This window comes from Neltuma alba, unplaced genomic scaffold (assembly GCF_004799145.2).
Source record: "Neltuma alba isolate B1F8T4 unplaced genomic scaffold, ASM479914v2 tig00013497_pilon, whole genome shotgun sequence".
NCBI classification, from domain to species: Eukaryota; Viridiplantae; Streptophyta; class Magnoliopsida; order Fabales; family Fabaceae; genus Neltuma; species Neltuma alba.
In genome coordinates, this window is record NW_021637723.1 from 11839 (window position 1) to 33999 (window position 22161).

At 36.5% G+C, this 22161-nt stretch overlaps 3 protein-coding genes and 1 pseudogene across 11 annotated transcripts; all 4 read left to right on the forward strand.

Annotated features, from left to right (window-relative positions):
* The first annotated feature begins 29 nt into the window (after positions 1-29).
* Positions 30-1025, forward strand: LOC114737779 (pentatricopeptide repeat-containing protein At1g43980, mitochondrial-like). The gene is made up of 3 exons (XM_028925742.1): positions 30-210; positions 397-516; positions 611-1025. Exons 1-3 carry the CDS (start codon positions 96-98, stop codon positions 676-678), a joined length of 303 nt encoding a protein of 100 aa, XP_028781575.1. The 5' UTR covers positions 30-95; the 3' UTR covers positions 679-1025.
* On the forward strand, positions 801-1664 carry LOC114737783 (pentatricopeptide repeat-containing protein At1g43980, mitochondrial-like). Its single transcript, XM_028925744.1, has one exon. It carries the CDS (start codon positions 801-803, stop codon positions 1608-1610), a length of 810 nt encoding a protein of 269 aa, XP_028781577.1. The 3' UTR covers positions 1611-1664.
* Positions 1665-3727: 2063 nt separating this feature from the next.
* LOC114737778 (serine/threonine-protein kinase CDG1-like) lies at positions 3728-8140 on the forward strand (annotated as a pseudogene).
* A 4557-nt stretch (positions 8141-12697) lies between these two features.
* LOC114737787 (ACT domain-containing protein ACR3) lies at positions 12698-20413 on the forward strand. Of its 9 annotated transcripts, none has more exons than XM_028925755.1 (10): positions 12698-12933; positions 15613-15831; positions 15945-16030; positions 16402-16447; positions 17292-17406; positions 17839-17906; positions 18165-18779; positions 19159-19263; positions 19576-19599; positions 19924-20413. In XM_028925755.1, the coding sequence occupies exons 3-10, from the start codon at positions 15960-15962 to the stop codon at positions 20242-20244; spliced, it is 1365 nt and encodes a 454-aa protein (XP_028781588.1). In that variant the 5' UTR covers positions 12698-12933; positions 15613-15831; positions 15945-15959; the 3' UTR covers positions 20245-20413. The 9 variants fall into 9 exon arrangements, with proteins under 9 accessions (XP_028781588.1, XP_028781590.1, XP_028781589.1 ...); XM_028925757.1 differs by having other exon boundaries at positions 15613-15792; XM_028925756.1 differs by having other exon boundaries at positions 15608-16030.
* Positions 20414-22161: the final 1748 nt, after the last annotated feature.

A 22161-nucleotide genomic window follows, 5' to 3' on the forward strand; every position in this document is an offset into this window, starting at 1 on the left:
AAGTGGTCATCTTGAGAAGGCCAGCCGTTTGTTTGATGAAATGCCTGTGAGAGATGTGGTCAGTTGGAACACGATGATTTCAGGTTATTCTTCTCATGGGTTTGGTGATCAAGCTTTTCAAATTTTCCTTGAGAATGCAAAATATTGGCACGAGGCCAAGTGTATTCACTTACACTATCATGGTGTCACTTGTGTCAAGTCCCTGTCAGGGTAAGCAAATTCATGGAAGGTTGATCAGAAGTGGGATGAATTTCTCAAATTTGGTACTTGGGAATTCTTTAATAAATATGTACGGGAATTTTGGTCTTGTTGATTATTCTTTTGGTGTGATTTCGACCATGAAGCAGTTGGATATTATATCTTGGAATTCTTTGATCTGGGCCTGCCATAATGCAGGACATCAAGAACTGGCATTAGAGCAGTTCCATCGTATGAGAAGCAAAGAGTTGTCCCCTGACGAGTTTACGTCTTCAATACTGATTAGTGTGTGTTCTAACCTGCAAGATTTAGAACAGGGTAAGCAAATTTTTGCTTTCTGTTTCAAGGTGGGATTCGTTTGTAATAGCATTGTATCAAGTGCAGCTATTGACCTCTTTTCCAAATACAACAGATTGGAGGATTCCGTACAGCTTTTTAGAGAACAATATCAATGGGACCCAGCTCTATGCAGTTCCATGATTTCAAGCTATGCTAGACATGGTTTAGGAGAAGAGGCATTAGGACTTTTTGTGCTGACCTTGAGGAAGGATCTTCGGCCTACTGAATACATGGTTAGTTGTCTTCTGAGTTGTCTTTCCAGTATGTTACAAGTAGAACTGGGCAATCAAATCCATTCTTTGGTTCTGAAACTAGGTTTTGAGTCAGATGCAATAGTTTCCAATTCACTTGTTGAAATGTATGCAAAATTGGGATTTATTTATGATGCCTTGGATATCTTCAATGAAATAAGAAGAAGAGATTTGATATCCTGGAACACCATATTGATGGGTCTAACCTACAATGGTAAAGTGTCTTTGGCTATGGACCTTTTCAACGAATTAATTAGCGAGGGTATACCCCCAGATCGAATAACTCTAGCTGCAATCTTACTTGCATGCAACTATGGAAGTTTGGTTGATGAAGGAATTCAAATATTATGCTCCATGGAGAAGGAATATGGGGTTAAACCAGGGGAACAACATTATGCTATTGCGGTGGAGTTGTTGTGTCGTGCTGGTAGGCTGAAGGAGGCTATTGATATTATTGAAACAATGCCATACAGAACTGCTCTTATTTGGAAGTCAATCCTCTCTACATGCACAATACATGAAGACCTGGTATTTACTGAAAGGGTAGCAAAGAAAATAATGGAGATGGAACCACAATCATCCTTACCTTACTTGGTCTTGGCTCAGGTATATCAAATGAGGGGCAAGTGGGAGAGCATGGTTCGAGTGAGAAAGGCAGTGGAACATAAAGGCGCCAAGGAGTTCGCAGGATGCAGTTTTATTGGGATAAAAAATCACGTGTTCTCTTTTGAGGCAAATAAATTACATCAGTATGGAGGGAAAGATCTTTATCTTGTATTAGAGTTACTGCAGTGGGAGATGGAAACTGAAGGTTATGCCTGAAAAATGTTTTGATAAAAGAAAGTAAAAGTTGTTGCTATCGCGATGAATATTGATGGTGGGCTGGAAAAGAGTGATCACCTGAGATTGTTTGTTGCTCGGTAATGGTTGAGACAGAGAAGTTATAATATGCGTGGCTGGTGCAGTTAGATAAAATCCCTTCACATTATGATCTCAGGACGTCATTTACTGGTATCTAGACCGAAAAATCAAGCGTTGAAGCTATACGCTATACAGGATACATGGTTTACTGCTCTTAAATTCAGTAAAAGATTTTCTAAATTAGGCCAATCTTTGATTAGTCTAGTGCCTGTGACTTGCGAGTTTGCACTGGCAACCTGGTTACTGGGAAAGTGGAGAACCTTAACAAAAGCCGGCCTTCTCAATCAAAAGCTCGTCATCCATTACATGTGCTTCATTTATAGTGCCATTTGCTGAATGTGGCGACACACCTCGGGCATTACTGGGTTGCAAATCATCTACATTTTGCTCCTCAGATCACGAAACCGCCTAAGCTAAGGCACAGTTTGACATCAAATCAGCGCGCACAAAGACGAGGACAGTCAAGTAGCCATATTAATTTCTTCATTAAGTCTGTCTTTTACAGGCTTTTTTATTTTTTACTTTTTCAATCATTACTTGGGGTTGAAAATGGCTAGCCAGAGAGTTCATTATTAAGCTCTATCGGGCTTACGTGTCATTGAGGACAAACAAAACAGATTTGAAAATCTATGATCGATCTCGATGCTTATGTAATAGTTTTAATACCCTCTTCAGGGGACACTAAGATTGTTTACCGTTCAGTTTGGTGCTGAGTTCGAAAGGAAGAACGAGCCGTTGTGCCGTTTCAGAACACGTGCTGCTAAAAGAAAATGGAGAGTGAACTAAATCTCTGTTAGAGTTGTTTCTTTTTCGTGCCAACTCACCAACCGGATGGTTTGTTCTGGTCGCGCGTGTTGCGAATGGACAGATTTTGGATTCAATTGTAATGGTCTAGGACGCTTGAAATCTAAAGTCTTTAGCGTGACTTAAACTTGTCATAGCATATTTTTAGGTTTTTCTTCCCTGCCTACTCATATTTTGCCCATACATAAATATTATATATTAACTTTATTTAAATATTATATCTCAATGATAATTCAATACATTATGTACTTGTTTAGAGTTGCTTACTATAAGCATATTTGTGTAAATTGAGATCAAATTTTCTTACATTCTTATTATATTTTGTAAGTTATAATTGAAAAGTTACTTTAAAACTCCAAATGACCAATTGCAATTTAAACTAGTCGTAATTTTATTTTCAAACTACAATCTTTTTACTCTGTAATAGAAGTTTTGACATACTTCTCAAATTTAGAAAACGCATTATATGTGTGTACGCGCTAATGGTGGCTAACTTATCAATTGATTTGATTTGATTTTCGGCTTTTTTTAATTACATAAATATTAAAATCTTGCGACGTCCGTAAAGTATAACGGTAGGAATAATGTGCATGATATTCCCAACATGTCCTATCAGAATTTAGGGTGTCAATTCATTAAATTACGTAAATATTTCAAGATTCGGTTGAACTTATTCCCGTTTGTTTGTTTTTTTTTTTTTTTGGCTATATTTTTTAATACATTTTCTTGATGAAAATTCAGTTCAGACTTCAGACGGCTGTGTGGCATTTAAGGCGGCATCACAGAAACAGAGAGGCGTGAATGGGAGCTTGCGCGGGAGTAACGGTTAATTGAAAATGATTAGTTTTAGTGTTGACAATTGGAAAATAAGAGAATCTAGGATCTCAGGAGGCATGTCAGGTCTCGAAACCTCTTCGTCGTCAAGTTCCCCATACTCTTCCTATTATCACTGTTGAAGACGGCAAATCTCCTGCCATTTTTTTTTTTTCCTTTTAGAGAATATCCACAGAATATTATTCTTGTATTGGTCGAACCTTTGTCGTCGGTATAGGAATTCGGATAGGGAAGAGGAAGCTTCTTTGCAATTCCACAACACCTCAACTGGATCAAAACTACAAGCTTCAGACTTGGTCCTCTCATCAAAGGCGTGAAATTAAAATAATTTGGAGCAAAAACATGTTTTTTCTTTGAAGACTCATTTGTTGGTTCTCTCAATGGATAGCCCTCCTCCAACGTCTCATGTCATCCTCGCATGTGATGCTACTAAAGATAGCAGTGAGCATGAGATCAAGTCCATTCTTGATCACGTACGAAGTAGCAGTGGCATTCTATATGCAGGTTACAAATTGTTAGTGCTCGGCGTCTTGCATAAAGTGCCACACCCCAGTAAGTAATACACGAATTGTGCCAATGGATATCCTTGAGGGTACTACCGATGCCGTTGCAATCTTTTAATTCTGCTCGGTCCCTTTTTTTGCCCCGTCTTGGCTGACAACTTTTATTTCACATGCACACTAATTACTGCCCTGCCAAAAGAATTTGTAATGTTTATGCCGGATTGTATAGATAAGATGTTTCAGCATTTTGATTCTGTGCTATGACGAGTTGAAGACTCTATATGTGTGTTGCATTTTCCAGAAATTTATCAAGATTCCATGGTTATCTGATTGGTTCTGATAAAGCAAAATTTTATTATGTAAGGATAAGTTTTGATACTTATGAGTGCGACTTGACATTAAGATTTTATTCTATCATTATTAACAAGAAACCATCATGATTTTTTTCTCGCTTGTTTTCTTTTTACAGTTTATGATCTTTGTGAGTATAAGTACTGAAGAAAGGTCACTTGCATAATTTTTTCTTTAGCTTGTGGTCCACTCACCATGTCACTCTTCTGTTGCCTTTTTTGGGATTAACAGTGGGGTACCAGACATTACCGTGCCCTGAGTCTTTTGGTGGCACGAATTTTCGTGCAATGGATGAAGTGGTTGGCAAGAAACTTGATTCATATGCAAATATGCTTTTGCCGATATATGAAGATTGGGAAAATGCAGGGGTACTAAACTTTAATGTGTTATTTTCCTCATAATTACTACATGTTTAATTACATTCTTATGTTAGAATCTAAGTTTGTTTCTTTATTCTTTTAAACTTATCCCCAGATCAGCATCGAAGTCAAAGTCACTGCAGGTTTTCCGATCAGACAGGTTATATTGCAGGAGGTTGCATGCTATAATGCAGCTTGGATTGTACTTGATAGGTATTACTTTCTCTACACTCGAAAATGACACTTATACTTTGCCAGATGAGACCTATGATTGACTACAGAGGACATTGCCTCTTTCTTTTGGAGAATGTTTATGGTTTCTGAAATTGCTTGTTAATTGTGTTTAGGCATAACGCGGCAGCGGGCATATTTAGCAGTCACCAATTGCTCTGTGAGAAAACTAATGCCTTTTCCGTTATGGAAACTCCACAGAAATGACCTTGATGGCAATCCTTACAAAGAATGCATATCAACACTTAATTAAGCTATCGTATAACTTTGTAGACAAAACGAAACGGCGAAAATTATTGGTTTCTGTTATAGTCTTCAGTAGTCAGTTATATGGAAGCTGTTCCCTGCGGAGCTTCATAACACCTTTTTCCTTTAATATTTCTAAAATTCTTTGTTCAATATGTTAGTTCCCAGAGAAGATGATTTTGTACAAGCCTGAAATCGCATCCGTCTCTTCCAAAACTGTGGAAATAGATAAATTCTGGCTCATAACATCATCTTTATCAAAAACTACAGTAACAAGCCTCAATCTCACATTTGTGGGGTGAGCTGGATGGACTCTGAATAATCATAAGCTATCCCTAAGATACTCTGTTGCGCTGGTTGTTTCTTGTACTGATTTCAGGTGTAACTGGAAAATTGAAACAGGCACCTTCGACGGGACTTGAGATTCCTTAACAAGATACCATGCAAAGTTGCATTGATTAAAGATGACTTGTTTGTGGAAATCTGGAGATCTCATCAATCACTTGAAACAGATGTCACAGAAAACAAGCTTGCTTATTCTTTGTCTAAATTTGTTTCTCTATCGGATTGTCAAAGTGTTGCAGACATCGGGCATTCTGTTTCCTCTTTCAAAAGCTGTCCCTCATCCATGGTTTCTTCTGACAACACAGGGACAGTTAGCAGTGGTACAAAGCACTCATTTGCATCACGTGAACAATTCTTCTCATCAGATCCTGGGTCGTCAGCTAAATCAGGTTTGGAGCCTGTCTAACATTTTTTATCTTGTCATATCATTTATATGCTTTCTGTGCATAAGCATTTCTTGCAGCAGTACCATCTACGATTCACTATGTTGGCAACTGAACCTTTATTACAGACTTTTCTGGGATGATTGAGCTCATAATACAAAATGACCTTCCTGTTCTTTCTTCTTTGAGCCACTACTTAAAACTATACAAGACAAAATGATCGAACTTCAGATTGAGATGAATAACAATCCAATCGTTTGCCAGGTCCCCTTACTTCTCAGATTGTCCAAAAGCAAAACAAATATGGCTTTATATCAAAACCTTCAGATGCACCAATTCTTTGTGCTGGCTGTGGGATGAGGACTGAATTATATACTAAGGAGTCGACGAGGTTCAGCTATTCTGATATACAGGTTGCAACAAATGATTTTTCAAAGGATAACTTACTGGGTGAAGGTGGCTATGGTCACGTATACAAGGGTACTCTCGGAGATGGACAGCAAATTGCTGCAAAGGTAAGAAAAGAAGAAAGTACCCAGGGTTTTTCTGAATTTCATTCTGAGGTTTATGTCTTAAGTTTTGCTCGACACAAGAATATAGTGATGCTGCTGGGGTACTGTTGCAAAGAAAGGCAAAATATTTTGGTATATGAATATATTTGCAACAAGTCGCTTTACTGGCATTTATTTGGTGAGTATGTAGGTGTTTGTTGGCTGTAACGTTTGTCTTTCTAACCCTTGCACGACTGTATCTCCACTTGAAGATTTATAACCTGAGAACCAAGAAAACAATTTTGCAGATAAAGATGCGACAGTTCTTGAGTGGCCCCAAAGATATGCTATTGCTATTGGAACTGCAAAAGGATTGCGCTTTCTCCATGAAGAATGCCGTGGGAGCCCCATTATTCATCGAGATATGAGGCCTAGCAATATACTTCTTACTCATGATTTTGTTCCCATGGTAAAATTTTGTTCTCTTTTTCGGTAACTTTTTATTCTGTTTTCATCCACTTCTCAGAAGAATAGATCATCTAGTGTTTATCGTAAAACTTGAATTGCAGCTAGGTGACTTTGGCCTTGCCAAATGGAAGACTGGTAGCGATGAGACTATGCAAACGAGGATAGTGGGCACTTCAGGGTGAGGCCCCCATTTTTTTAGATAGTCACATTAGTGTAAAGTTCACATTGCCATCAGGTCAAATCAAATATTTTCTATTCCAAGTTCATAAATCAGCAATCATGAACATACTTTTCGTTTATGTAGATACCTTGCTCCTGAGTATGCTGAAGATGGCGTTGTTTCTGTGGGGACGGATGTGTATGCTTATGGCGTTGTTCTGTTACAATTAATCTCAGGACGCAAGGTGGGCATGTCCAGTAATCCTGAACAACCATCTTTCCGTCAATGGGTATGTAAGTCTATCATTTATGTCTTCAGATGATCATAATTATAAAACTTATAAGAAGAGGTCACCTGCCAAAATAGAACTACAGTATATAAGGTGATATATGCCCAAATGGTAAAGGCTGGAAGCAGTTAATTGCAGTTCAGCCTTTCTAAACATGTGCCACAGCCCTGCTCTTTTCTTACTTTACAAACTAATGACCTTGATGGAATTATAATACGTGGAAATTTCAGGCTGAGTCATTGATTGAGAAGTTGGCTTTACCAGAACTTATTGACCCGCGTCTTGGGGAGTCATATGATACATATGAACTATACCTTATGGCAAAAGCAGCATACTTCTGTGTGCAAAGAAAGCGTGAGATGCGACCATCAATGGCAGAGGTAACTGAAAATTCATTGCTACAGATTTCAATTTTGTATAGTCTCGTGTAGAATCCGTCAATGTGATTTGTCAGTTTCCTAAGATCTCGTGTTTCTCCAGTTGATAAACATTAGAATCTAAAATGACTGGGCGTCTCTATGATTGTACACGCACCTCAATTAAGATGTGTGCATGAAATTCTGGCCATAGGCACCAAACATTTTGGAAATCTGACATGATTTTAAATTGTCATTATTATAGTACTAAACACATTTCTATGCCACTTAAAGATAACTGGGACCTTAAGTACATAAACAGAGAATTTTACAGAGAAATAACTGCCATCCTTGGTGTCTCACCAGATACTGCAGTATTTCTATCCAAGTGTCTGCTTTTACTGCTTCCATTTCTCTTTATACGATGTTCCATACCAATGAATAGCTTGTCACTTCAGGTTGTTCGCCTTCTTGAAGGACAAAATGATCACTTCCATGCCTTGGAGGATCAGTTCGTGCCTAATTACTATCAATGAAGAAAAAGGTTTGTGTCCAAAGGGGAGGAAAAAGTGAAGAAGATGTTGACTTGTAAGGAGCATATTACGATTATATTAATATTTTGTTTCTCGTTTTTACAATCTATTTTGCCTTATCCCAATTTTGGACAAGGGATCGAGTTTACATAGGGCTTGAAGCTACAGTTATGCAGAAAGTCCTTGATAATGAATGGAATGATATGTGAACTGTCTCAATTTATTACAATAAATCATTTCGAGCAAATTCTTGTTTATATCATTAATATTTTGAACATGGTTTGTTTAACTTTGAAGAGACCTTACTTTACAGTTTACAGTGATGAGTTATTTGAATTTCAGATGATTTGAATTATCAGAATTTGTTTCAACTTTGAAATGATTCATTTTCTCATACAAGTAGAAATGTTCAGATTCTAACAAATGCATGCTATAAACAAAACTATATGTGTGTGTGGGTACCATGCTATAGCAAAATGAAGACTTCATTAAATTTCTTCTACTATGTAAATAATTTCCAAACAGAACAATTCAAAAAATGATGATGATTATTATTACTCTTCTACTGCTTGTGATTATTGCCCGATAAATATTTGTTCATCTTAGCTTATACTCACTGTGAAATTAGACCAAACAACAGTGGTCGCCGTTGGTTGGTGATAGATAGATGAGAGAAGGAATGATTACAATTGCAGAAAATCTATCTGAAGATGGAGACAGAATATGGATTAATGGGTTGAACCATTAAAAGTGCGTGGCAATCTCTTCCCTTTTATCGTGTTCCCCTTTTACCACACAATTAATCAAGTCTTGAAAATGGAAAGAAGAAGATCCCTACACGCAGTTTATTGCGTTTGCTGATACCCAATCAATCAGTACCAATATTTCTATCCAAAAACACAGTTCATGAGGTGACAGGATACACACATACGTACTGTTATCAAGTAAGCTGAAGGGGATTTTATGTGGAACAAACTGAATTTGTGAGATTGGTTGAATGCTGCAAAGTCTTCTCCTCCCAAATGTGGGGAGCAAGAAAGATTGAGATCCTTATCATTGTTTCTTTGGGTTGCTCCTCCACTTTTGCCTTTCCCAACCACTCCAAAACACTGCTTTATTTTCGCGCTCCAATGACCTTCCTTTTTAATTTCTTGCTATCGTGACTTCTTTTGGTTCTGATCTATTGGTCCCTGTTTTCTACAGTCACAAAATGGTTTCTTTTTTAAGAAATAGCCAGAGGGAGGGCACCAATTAATTACAAATGAGGAAAACTGTTTGGGGGCTTGAATTGTTAATGTTGGGTGGATTGAAAGGGGCATCCAATAGTTATAAATATGTGATGGGATCTTTTGTGAAAGCAACTCAACCATTAATTCAACGCACATCTCTTTTTGGAGTGACATTGTCTTCATTAGCAAAAGAAAGTGATGTGTGGAAATTGAGCCCCCCCTGTTCCGATTATACTAGTTGGATTTGGATTGAATAATCTACAGTATTTAGCAACTTCCAATTGACTGCTGCCATGCGAGTCCTATGAACTAGAGGAGAAAATAACGGTTACGAGTTTGCAAGTAATTGCAATAACTAATACTATTTCCAGTCCTAAGTATAAAAATTAGTTGATTAATTTAAGTATATTAAAAAAAATAAGTTAAACTAGTTATTTATAATAAATAGACTTGTCTCTCTTAAAGTATCTTTATTAATCAAATTTATTGGCTAGAACTACTATTATTAGAAGGACTATCTTGAAAATAAATAAATAAATACAAAAAATAAAGTACATTGAAGTTTTATATTTAAAACGAAAATAAAAATAAATAAGGCCTTATATTAGAGACATGAGGTAGTATTACCTTCTATTCTAGATATAAAATTTATAGTTAAGACAGGAGGTAGTCGTAATTTTATAAATTTTCAAAATAATTAAATCATCATTAATATTTCTTGAAATTATTACTATTTATATTACTTGGGATGTGACGCTATGTTCTACTTGCGTTTTGTCACCGTCAGAATACCTCGGTCTAGACATTTTGCCACCAGACAGAGAGGAGGGCAATATGATCAGCTTGGTCGCCTTGGCATGTATGGGGAAACGAGGAATCCCGAGGGAGTCTCAGGGTGTGTTTGGATTAGCGATAGAGAAGTAACTTTTTTTTAATTTGACTTTTACAGGAGTCAGATTAGATAAAAGCAGCTTCTTTAAGCTTATTGTGTAAGGGTGTATTTGGATTAGCGGTGGAGAAGTAACTTTTTTTTCAATCTGACTTTTACAGAAGTCAGATTGGAGAAAAGCAGCTTTTTTGAGTTTATTGTATAAGTCCGTTTCAATGACAGAAGTCAGATAGCCCCACCGCAGATCCAAACATGTAAAACCACAGTCACATTAAAAGCCAGATTGGGACGCACGTTTGGGGGTCCAAACGTGGTCCCAAACGGACCCTAAGTCCGTTTCAGTGACAGAAGTCATATTGCAAAAATGTGATTCCAAACACATCTTAAATAAAAAAAGCTCCTTTTGCCAGAAGAGAAGTCAGTTTGAAGTTCCAGATGTGATTCCAAACACACCCTCAATTTTATGTCGACCTCTAAAAAAAAAAATCCATGGAAATAATGGCTCTTTTAGAATCGACAACTATAATGTTATTAATTTTTTGAAGTGTTCATAATTCCTTTAAAAAATCCAGATGTCATTTCTCCTTAATTATGAAGCGCAAGGCTTTGTCATGCACACATGATCTCCATCTCTTCCCCCGGAATAAATAGATAAGTAATCAAGGAAGAAGAAAGAATATGATCCCAGTACTTCCTGATCTAATTATAAGACTTTATTTATAGACCATAAATATTATCTTATAATTAAAATCCGGAGTAGTATTTAATAAGCTGAAATAGGCAACCTGTGGTTTAAATACTTAGGCTCGAAATAAATAATTGATTAGTATAATATTAAAAGATCAGCACTGATTGCATAGGTCAGGCTCTGGGTGAAATTCCTGGAAATTTAATATTTCCATCAACCTGTATTAGATTCACATTTTCAATTACATTACTACTTGTATTTTATTAAATTTACTTGTATGCCGGACTAATATAATATCAATATAAAGCGTGAATACTTTTGCCTACATTTATGTGGCGGACAACGTGGAGCAAAATAGTATTACACTATATTCGGTTCTTAATACAAGATGTTATTTGATTTTTATTTTAATTCTAAATATAAGATTCTGATTCACTTTGTTTTTTATATTTATTTATTTTTTTAAAGATAGTCTTTATAATAATAATAATAGTTTTAACCAACATACTTTATTAATAAGGATACTTTAGAAAAAATAATATTTATTTATTATAAATAACCAACTTAACTAATTTTTTTAATCTACTCAAATTAATTAAATAGTTTTATATTAAAAAAATAGTATTGTATCTCATATTATTAAGTAACGATTACTAATATGCTTCTCGGCAAGCAAAAGGGTGAGCCAACAAATATTCTTTTCATAAGATTTATTAAAATATTAAAAATAAAGCAGTATTTTCTAGTTTTCATTATAATTACAATTACAAGGTTAAGATGGGGTAGCATAAGAATTACTCCCTCCGTTCCTTATTATAAGAGATAAATAACCGAATTACGTTGATCAAAAAACAGTTAAGTTAGTTAAGAACAATTAATGTATAAAAGTATAATTTTTTTCCAAAAATGCCCTCATTAATAAGGAGAGAGAGCATGAGAGAGAATAATTAAATTATTAAAAGAAAGAGAAGTGGGAGGGAGAGAGAGTGTGAGTTGGAGATAATAAATATGGGTAAAATAGTAAATCAACACAAAAAAATAGAGACAACTTGTAAGTGTCTCTTATATATAGGAACATGACATAAGCATCAAGTGTCTCTTATAATAAAGAACGGAGGGAGTATTAAAAAAATAAAATCAAACATCATGTTTCAAAAACTGAATCCAAACAAACGCTAGAGACGATGGCCACGCCCACGCGCAGTAGAGTAGGGGCAGAACTCAGGCGGGTGTTTAGTGAGGGACAATGACACGTCAATAACATCAAGGGGCGTCCGAGGATACCGTGGTCATTTCAGATCGGAGGCTGGCGTCCAATGTCCATAGTCCGTACCCGGATGAAGACGACAAGCCCAGGACAGGCCCGCCGCACCTCTTCCTCATGCCCACCCCTACAGCACACAGCGAGAGTGCAAGTCACGCTCTCCGTGGACGCTTGCCCTTTGTTACCGCAATGCCTCACAACCCGCCATCTCATCACGGGGAATGAACCTTCCCTGATTCCTCGACGCAAAATCCACTACCTCACGCGCCACCTTCTGCCCACTGAAGCCACCTCAACCACACAAGGGCTCGGCCGCCGACTCACATTCGTATGTATCAACATAGAATCTATGCATGTTCCCGTAACTAGAATTATCACTCTATTGCATGTTTAGATACATCACTTTCTTTTTTATTTGGGCCCAAGTTTATCTGCAGCACTTGGACGCCATGATGATATTTTTTGAATTTTTTTAATATTACAATTATAATAAAAATTTATAAAAATGAATTTTGTTAAATAATTAAATTATACGACCACTCCCGTGTTCCATTTGGCATTTATTCTTGAGAGAGAAAGGGGGGGAGAGAGAGGTGAGTGGGATTCCAACGTCGAAAGCAGAGCAGAACAGGCTGCTTCTCACAAAGCGCCCTGTTACTTCCTCTGATATTTCCATCTCTCTCAGGGTGTCGTCTATATAAACACGTATCTGAAGTCTGTCTATGCTCTGTTTCCAGGACGTGAGAGATTGATCTGTTGGAATCCTGGAGGAACTTTTCACGGTTGCCTGTTTCGGTTAAGGTACGTCCTTTCTCTCTATCTTCTTAGTGAACTGCGATTGTGTTCTGGTTATTAGGATTAGCCCCGATTCTTCCCTAATCTGAAACTTCTCTTTCAAGCTCCCCTCCTGTGCTTATTTTCACGTCGAGCAAACTCGTCGCTTCCATTAATTCATTTTCCTTTATCCTAATAATCAAACAGTTTCATCCCGCCCATCTTTGTTTTCGTGCCGTTCGAAGAAATTTCTGTTTCGGAGGCCGTGGACCTGGAACCTTTTGCTCAATCCCTCTCTCCCCCCCCCCCTTCTCTGACAGAAGAATAATACATATCACTGTGGCGGAATGAAAACGCCGTCTCCCCTTGAAATCGCGCAGCCATTCACTCCTGGATTGGTTTTCTTGTATTGACATGAGATTTGAAGATTTGCGGTTCGGCTTCAAATCTTCAATCCTTGTTTCTTCTTTGGTCTTTCGGCTATCATGCACCTCCCACCCTACGCTTGCTCTCACATGGTTCTTATTATTAATTAGTTTGCCGTTGACTTGTGTCTATTTGGGCGGAAAGTGATTCCATGTCGAAGCTTGCAATTCTTTTTTTTTTTTTTTTAACACAACAAGTGTGGTTGACAATGTAAAATCTAGTTATCAAAAGATTTTTTTTAAAAAAATCATTAATCTTAAAGCTATTTAGTACAACTCTCATTTTTTTAATATAAGATCTCATTTGATTTTTATTTTGGTTCTAAATATAAGACTCTAATTATTTTGTCTCTCATATTTATTCATTTTTTTAAGATAATCTTTTTAATAATAATAGTTCTAGCCAATAAACTTAATTAGTAAGGATATTTTTGCTCAAAAAAAATTAGTAAGGATATTTAAAAAAAAAATCTATTTATTACAAATAACTGAATTAATTTATTTTTTTAATCTATTTAAATTAGTTAATTAATTTTTATACCTAAGACACGAAGAATTACTTTGTGTCTTCTGTTTTTGGAAAAATTCACTCTAGTCTCACGATATGCGGCACGCGCGAGCGGGAGAAATATTTTCTTTATCTTAAGATTATCTTAAAATGGAATTTTCATATTATCAGTAACTTAATTAACTCGAATAGTTTTTTTTTTTTTAAAAATCAAAGCGTAGCTAACTGTTATTATTATTGTCCACAGAATACTGAGCTATCATTATTCCGTAATTATGACGCCATTGCCAATTTAATACCCAAACGCTGATGATTGTGGAATGTTACTTTATTTTCTTTTTCATGATTATTTTTCCTTTAAGAACAATAGGGGAAGATGACCTACAGACTCGTTTTCTTTTTTTTTTTGCTTTTCTGTTTTCCCAAATTACTACCTCTGGTCCTTAATATAAGACTCTAATCTATTTTGTCTCTCATATTTATCTATTTTTTTTTTTCAAAATAGTCCTTTAATAATGACAATTCTAGATAACAAACTTGCTTAGTAAGAATATTTTAGGAAAAACAACACTTATTCATTACAAATAACTAACTTAACTAAGTTTTTTAATCTCTCCAAATTAGTCAATTGAGTCTTATAATTAAGACCGGAGGTAGTATATTTTAACGATCATGTTAGTATTTTACGGATGCCATCGGTCACATGGAAGTCCCTTTGTGGCTTTATGTGATGGTTAGGGCCACCAAGACATAGTCATCTGGGAAATCTCAAAACAAAAGAAAACCACAGAAAGAAAGTGAAAGAAAACAAGTGTTCTGTTTAAATCGGAATAATATCATGATCCATGTCACATTCAGGTCTCTTTTGGTCTCTTTATTTTATTTTATTTTTTCTTTTTTCCCTCCCCGAGATTCTTGCGTCGCGGACCGAGTGTTCGCTGTTTTGTTACAACTTACGGGTGCGCAAGAAAGTTCCATCCTTATATTTCCTATCCAATTGCATCAGACCAAAATGGAATCCAAAAGCATTTCAATGCGGAATTGCCTACTGTTTAACACTACTTCCCTCCGCCCCCTTCTTGTAATTACCAACTAATGTATGCTCAGTTGCCAAAAATATATTAATGCTATAAATAAGGATATAATTCACGTCTGCTCGAATCTGGCTGCCTGTAAGATGTATGTCTAGACGCTCAGAAGGTACAGTTAGCACCCACCCAGAAAATCAACCATTTTGCGTTTTCTGATCCAAAACATTTCATGTTATGGGATTTTTTAGGGATTTAGTGCCTAGCTCGAAACTCAAAAGTAGATGGTAAGGGAAAAGTTTCCTTTTTTTTCCCCCTACTACTCTAATAAACTTTAATGGGTTTAGTGTATCCCTTTAAATTTTACGCCGAAAATGTCTCCTTTTAAAGATGATGCCTTGATTCTTTGGGCATTATTTATTCTTCTTTCTCTCTCCCCGCATTTCCTAATCGACTGGACACGGCGCGTTCAATATCTGCCTTATTTCTTAAAATCTCGGTCAAAGATCCTTAGAGGAAGCAGATTCTGCAATGGCACCATAATTTAACTGGTGCTTTAAGCTTAGGCATTGGCCACGTGAATGATTGACACCCGCAACATAAAAAAATTAGAAATTAGAAATAGTACTAAAGTCATATCATATTATGATGTATTTAGTGAAGGAATCTGTGCAACAGTGCAATTACTTGTTTGTTTACTTATTTTGTCTTCTCTGCTGATAATCTGTACCATGGTCTAGTGCAGCAATTTTGTCCACTAAAGTTGTATGAAAAACCTTGGACCAAAAGAAGCAAATGAAAAATTAACATTTGGATCAAAATCCTTTGTATAGTCTGGGTGTCGGTTACTCGGTTTCTTCTTTGCATACGTGGATGCTGGGGTGATGTGAACTGTTTTATCTGAAGTAAAACAACTGCAAAGCAGGTAGCAACACTTATTCTAACTAGGAACCGCTAGATTTGGGTAAGCTACGATATTTGAACTCCACAGTACTTCAGTACGGAATCGTAATGGTTGTTAATCAGACAAGAATTTCTACTTGTTGCGGGTAAATTAAGGCAACTTGTTGACTGCAGAAATTGAACTTGCGAATGGCTACAGTTTGCTGGCCATATTTTGATCCTGAGTATGAGAACTTCAGCAGCAGAATCAATCCTCCGAGGTATGCTATTCCTTCCTTTGATATGATGCTTTTTAACTGTGAGCTGCAAAATTAAAAGCCTCTTCGGGATAATATATTAAAGGAAAAGGATCTAAAATCGTACATAGCCTTAATATGCCTTAAAGTAAATCCTTACCGTCAAAGTTCATGGATATTTAGGTATATTTTACAGTGTTAGTTAGCTTTAGTTGAACTTAAACCCTAGCTAGACCCTAAAACCATAGCTATGAGGAAGTGATCATTCACTCAATTCTTAATGAGTCAGAGACTCGGGTTGAGTGCCTTGATGAGGACTTTGGGTTTATATTGGAAATTTTAAAAACCCAAATAGAAGTAACTTGTTGATGGTAAACTATGTTTGCACTTCGCAGGGTCTCTGTGGATAATGCTAGTTGCCATGATTGTACACTGATCAAGGTATAATTTCTCAAAATAACAAGTTACGAATTTTCATGGCTCCCATTGTCAGTCCTGATCTGGCTTCCTGATCTTTTCAGCAACCATAGCATCTTCAGCTTCAAAAGTTACTTGAACACTAAAACCTTTTTTTCCATATCGAATTTAGTATAATCTTACATGAAAAACGAGATTTTACCTACCCTCGGTGAATTCTGTAACCTAAAGAAAGGCTTTGGCCAAATTTAATGTGATCTAAGAATCCTTATTGCCTACATGTTTTTACATAAACTACTACTTAGCTATAGCATCTTCCTTTTCTCTATGAATAAGGCTCATGTAAAAAGAAGTAGGTCTTTGCTTATTAAAAAAATAAAAATAAAAAGTAAATGAATGAATAAGGTTCTGTATAGGTTGGGAAGAGGAGAAAAAAAAAATTACACATTTATACCCTCTCGTTTCTTCACCCGTCTGCCCCTTCATATTGCTTTTATCTCCTGAGACTTTGCACTCGTTTTCCTAGTGTAGACCTGGCCCCAATTCTCACCAAGCAGTTTATAACACCCCTCTGGCTGTAGACGAGGCCCACTCTCACTGGGGCCATCATAGGCGCAGTTTTTAGTCAATAGCATCTTATACATATGTAAATCCTGTTAAATCCTCATCTTGCCGGGGCTATACAAATTTTTTATTCCTTTTCGGTCATGCACAACATGATGCTACCCCCACAACATCATCATGGCTCATATACTCCATATTTCCTGGGGAAAAAAAAATCAGTACTGTTGTTATTATTAGATGAAATATGCTGATGGTGTGATATCAGCCTGCTTTATTAATGGATTATTATTTCGAAAAATTGCAGGTTGATAGTGTTAACAAACCTGGAATTCTGCTGGAACTGGTGCAAATTCTAACAGACCTTGACTTCATCATCACTAAGGCTTACATATCTTCAGATGGTGGATGGTTTATGGATGGTATGTTTCTAACTATGATGAAACTTAGTAATGCTTTGACAATGAACACACGGATATACTTTACCCATTCATGTTATTATAATCCGTATTAAAATCAGTAGACTATAGTCCATAACATTGGTTGTTATCAGCATTCTCTTCATTATTATGATACAATTATTGGCTAATTTGAGTTTTTACATGAAATATTTTGTGTCTGCTTTTGCATCTCCGAGCCACAATAATGCAACAATGCAACATGAATTTGACTGAGTTTACAGCCAAGCCAAGCCCCATATCTCCATTCTCTCTCTCATACCCACACATGCATGTACAGTTAAACACCCCCATACTTTCACTCGCATAAAATATCCAACCATGTGCATGTCCATGTGTGCCTGATCACCCCACCTTGATCAAGTGTTTAACATGTTCAATTAATGAAATTAACAGTTTTTCATGTGACGGATCAGCAAGGAAAGAAGATAACCGACATCAAAACCATAGACTTAATAGAAAAGGTATAATTCTTCTTTCTCCTCTATATCTGGTATTTTCTTTCACCAGAATCTGACATCATATCTGTATAACAGCCAAGTAAAGGTTTTCCATTACTGATTCATTTAAAATGCTGAGATAATAGAAAGCTTTCTTGGAGAAATGATACCGTTCGTTTTGTTAGACAGAAGGGCATCTATTGAGCTAAAACTGCGCATATCAAACACTTAGAGCTAATGAACCGTTTTCTTTTCTTTTATTTTTTCCCCATCATACAATAGGCTCTAGGACCCAAGAGCCAGAGCACGGAAGGGGTAAAGAGTTGGCCTGCCAAACGGGTTGGGGTGCACTCCATTGGTGATCACACAGCTATTGAGCTCATAGGCAGAGACCGCCCAGGTCTTTTGTCTGAGATCTCAGCTGTCCTTGCCAATCTCCAATTTAATGTGATTGCAGCTGAAGTTTGGACTCATAATATACGTATAGCATGTGTTCTTTATGTCAACGATGCTGCCCCCAGGGCCGTTGATAACTCAAACAGATTATCTCTTATGGAGGAGCAGCTCAAACACATTTTACGTGGATGTGAGGATGATGAGAAAGTGGCTCACACCAGATTCTCTATGGGTTTCACCCATATGGATAGGAGACTCCACCAAATGTTGTTTGCTGATCGGGACTATGAATGTACTGGAGTAACAGCTGAGATGGATTATCCTCCTTGTTTTAGGCCGAAAATAATGATAGAACGTTGTGAGGAAAAAGGGTATTCAGTGGTTAGTGTCAGGTGTAAAGATCGGGCAAAACTGATGTTTGACATTGTCTGCACTCTTACTGACATGCAATATGTTGTTTTTCATGCCACAATTTCATCTGATGGCCCTTACGCATCCCAGGTATGCCGTATCGTCTTATTTACAGCACTCCATTCTGGGAGATAGCACTTTGCCATCAAATTTTGCCTGTTTTGAAAATTTTCTGAAAAGCAGAGGAAATTTAAAATTGTCTCTGGAGGATTTCCTCTTCAGACTTAAAATAGACCTTAGAATATAAATCATTCTTCTTTAGATGAAACTAATGTCTTGATCCTTGAAAGCCTCATGATTTCTCAACTCCCTTGCATTAGTTTTCTTAACTGAATTATTGTTGTATTTGCTTCATGCACCTGATCCTTATACAACAACAATTGTGAAGCATCATTTAAGGTGTTCATAGAACAAGAGATTTTTCATTTTTATGTTGCTGTCCGAAGTCTGAACTGTGTGCGCGCATTAGGAGTACTTCATTCGGCACATGGATGGATGTACGCTTGATACTGAAGCGGAGAAGGAAAGGGTCATTAAATGCATTGAGGCTGCTATTCAAAGAAGAGTAAGCGAGGTATTGCGTTTAAAATTGATTTCTATGTTCTTCTGTGATCCTTTCAAAAAGAGAAGTCGGGGATGAAACGAGCTCTTGAGTAAGTCTCACCATACTAATGATAAGCAATTTCCTAAACTGTCTAAGCCACTGATTTCTGTTATCCCCTTGGCATGAATGTTCCCCTGGTCCCTGGACTTTCTTTTGACTCCATCTTTTCTTGTTTCAGCCAGTTTTCTTTTCCTATCTCTTCCTTAGGGATGTTTTTTTGTCTTCTACTTACAGCAGCAAGCTTTCTGAGTTTAACCGAATTAATGCATTTTGGATCTGCAGCTATCTACTTGTATTGTTGCAATGGTACGGCAGATACATGGGGCTAGGTTTCCACTCAGATTGTATCTGACCATCATATCCACTAATCAGTGGCAGTGGTCTTTTGCCTTCAATAGAGCTTAAGAATCTATATGCTCCATGTAATATCATCCACATCCCTATAATCTTAAAATAGAAAAAATGCAAATGAAGGAAGAAGCTTCTTCTGTAATTTGCGAGTGATAAATTGATCAGTTGATTATCAGTCATATCGTATGCCGGCTCAGCAGATTAAATTAAGTCTACTTCATTTGGTTCTTGAAGAAACACAAAAGATTTTAGCACTGATTCTGTGATTTATGGACGCAGGGTGTGAGCCTTGAGCTGTGCGCAAAGGATAGAGTGGGGTTGCTATCTGAAGTAACTAGGATTCTCCGAGAGAATGGCTTGACGGTTTGTAGGGCAGCTGTATCCACCATTGGAGAGCAAGCACTGAATGTGTTCTACGTGAGAGATGCTTCTGGAAATCCAGTGGACACGAAGATTGTTGAAGCACTTCGCAAAGAGATGGGGCAGACCATGATGGTGAAGTTGAAGAGAGTACCAACCAACACCGAGGCGCCTGAGCCCCGAGGGTGGGCCAAAACAGGTTTCTTCTTTGGGAACCTGCTGGAAAGATTCTTGTCGTGAACAATTGCGTTCCCTATTTTTGGGAAGGAGGCACATCATTATATATATAAGAATAAATCTGATGTGTACTGTCCTTTGCCACTTTCTATCAGACCTATGCTCTGTAACTTAACCTTCCTCCAAAGTCCAAACCTTGCCCGCCTTTCATTTATTACTGTTTCTTCGTTTATCTCATAGCCCCTTATTTTAACATCTGACGCATCAACGAAAAGATAATCAAGAAAAATAACGCCCACAGGCATTAAACCACCTGATGCGCGCTCGTGTCTTGCCTTGCGACCACACATTATATAGTAGGTGGCATTAAATATTATGAACGCCTATATGAAACAGACGTACAATCACCATCCGGCGTTAAAAATAACAGAAGAGTTGTGATAAGAAGCAAAGTTGAGCCGAAAAATTGCATTGGTGAATGCAAGGCGATGATATAAGATACAAAGATAAATAAGAAACTTGGGAAGTTCCTTGAATTAAGGGATTTCCGCAAACAAGAGTTAAAAAAAAAATGAAGAAAAAAATTGTGCAAAACAAAATGTGCAAGCAACATAATACGTTACTTGTTTTAGGTTTAATGATTATTATATGCTTTTTAAACATATTATTATATGTTAATCGAATACGTTAGAGGTCACGACTGGATAATACTGGATTGAAACGCAAGACAGTACAGGTAATGGGCGGAAACACCAAGCAAATGAATTTGACTCGAGAACGGATTTCCTTTTCTGGGGAAAAAAATCCCACAGCAAATAAATTCGTTTTACGTAGTTTATAGTGCTTGGTGATTTTTAACTAAATATCTCGAACTTGATAGAATTGGAGCCGAAAGGACAAATGTTTGAAAAATTACTGGCTCCATTGCTCCGAACAACGACGACTTGAAGGCGATCTTTTTGTCTGCTGTTTCAATAAATAATTGGGATGAGCCACAGTCACAGTCGTCCCCAGCTGGTTCTTGTCAAGTAGCAACCAAATTGACCCGAAAAGCTTCATGGCCACAATAAACCAGATAAAACTGAGAACTGCATTTTTCTTTGTTTGCCTCCGCTTCACGAAGTTGCATATTTGGCTACTAGGGAAAACTACAAAATCTGATAAACATAAAAGGTTAAGAAGTCTGAGCTGGATGAATGTCAGCAGAAGAAAAGCACGGGAGGCATTTTTTGTGCGTTCTTTATGGATAAAATTCTCTGATAAGTGATAACACACATATAGTGTGTGTGTGTTGGACAAAAAGTTATAACACAACTAGTGCCACGTTCACATCACACCTCAGCTTATACTGTTTTGGTCTTATTTATAAAGCAGAGAGATAAGATATTTTTTAGTTTTAATTTTTTTTTAAATGGATGTACAATTTTAGCTTTCTTTTATTATTATGTTAATTTTATTTACATGAAGTATAACATATATTAAATAGGAAAAAAATTGATAAGTTATTGAATTTTAAATGAAAGTTAACAAAGTTTAACATTTTTCTTAATTTGTATGAAACATATTGAAAAGGATTTATAAATAGGATAAGAAAAGTATGCGTAGATTTTATCAATTCAACCCCGCCATCAGTGGGATGCTTTTTTTGAGATTTCATATCTATTAAAATAAAAATAATTAAAAATATAAAAAATAAATAATAGTATTAAATTTATAGCATTCATTATTAATGTGAACATTTTTTGTTTTGGTTTGCCAATATTAATGTGAACAATCTTAGACATTGAAAGTTTGAAACTCTAACCAAATTAATGAAAACACTGCGAGGCAGGGAGTTTGATTTGATAAATGAACGCTTGAAGAAGGCAAAAAAAGGTTTAGCATTCAATTAAATTTATTTCTGTTCGTAAAAGCTTAATATTTTTCAGATATACTCACTCATTCTTATATTTATAAAATACTTTGAATATATTTCACACA

Excerpts from the sequence above, each read along its gene's own strand:
- LOC114737783 (XM_028925744.1), top strand. The coding sequence starts at position 801 with ATGTTACAAGTAGAACTGGGCAATCAAATCCATTCTTTGGTTCTGAAA.
- LOC114737779 (XM_028925742.1), top strand. The coding sequence starts at position 96 with ATGGGTTTGGTGATCAAGCTTTTCAAATTTTCCTTGAGAATGCAAAAT. Across the intron at positions 211-396 it reads TGTGTCAAGTCCCTGTCAGG|GACATCAAGAACTGGCATTA; the intron begins GTAAGCAAATTC and ends GCCATAATGCAG. Across the intron at positions 517-610 it reads CCTGCAAGATTTAGAACAGG|ATTGGAGGATTCCGTACAGC; the intron begins GTAAGCAAATTT and ends CAAATACAACAG.
- LOC114737787 (XM_028925756.1), top strand. The coding sequence starts at position 15,960 with ATGGCTACAGTTTGCTGGCCATATTTTGATCCTGAGTATGAGAACTTC. Across the intron at positions 16,031-16,401 it reads AGCAGAATCAATCCTCCGAG|GGTCTCTGTGGATAATGCTA; the intron begins GTATGCTATTCC and ends TGCACTTCGCAG. Across the intron at positions 19,264-19,575 it reads TTCAAAGAAGAGTAAGCGAG|CTATCTACTTGTATTGTTGC; the intron begins GTATTGCGTTTA and ends TTGGATCTGCAG.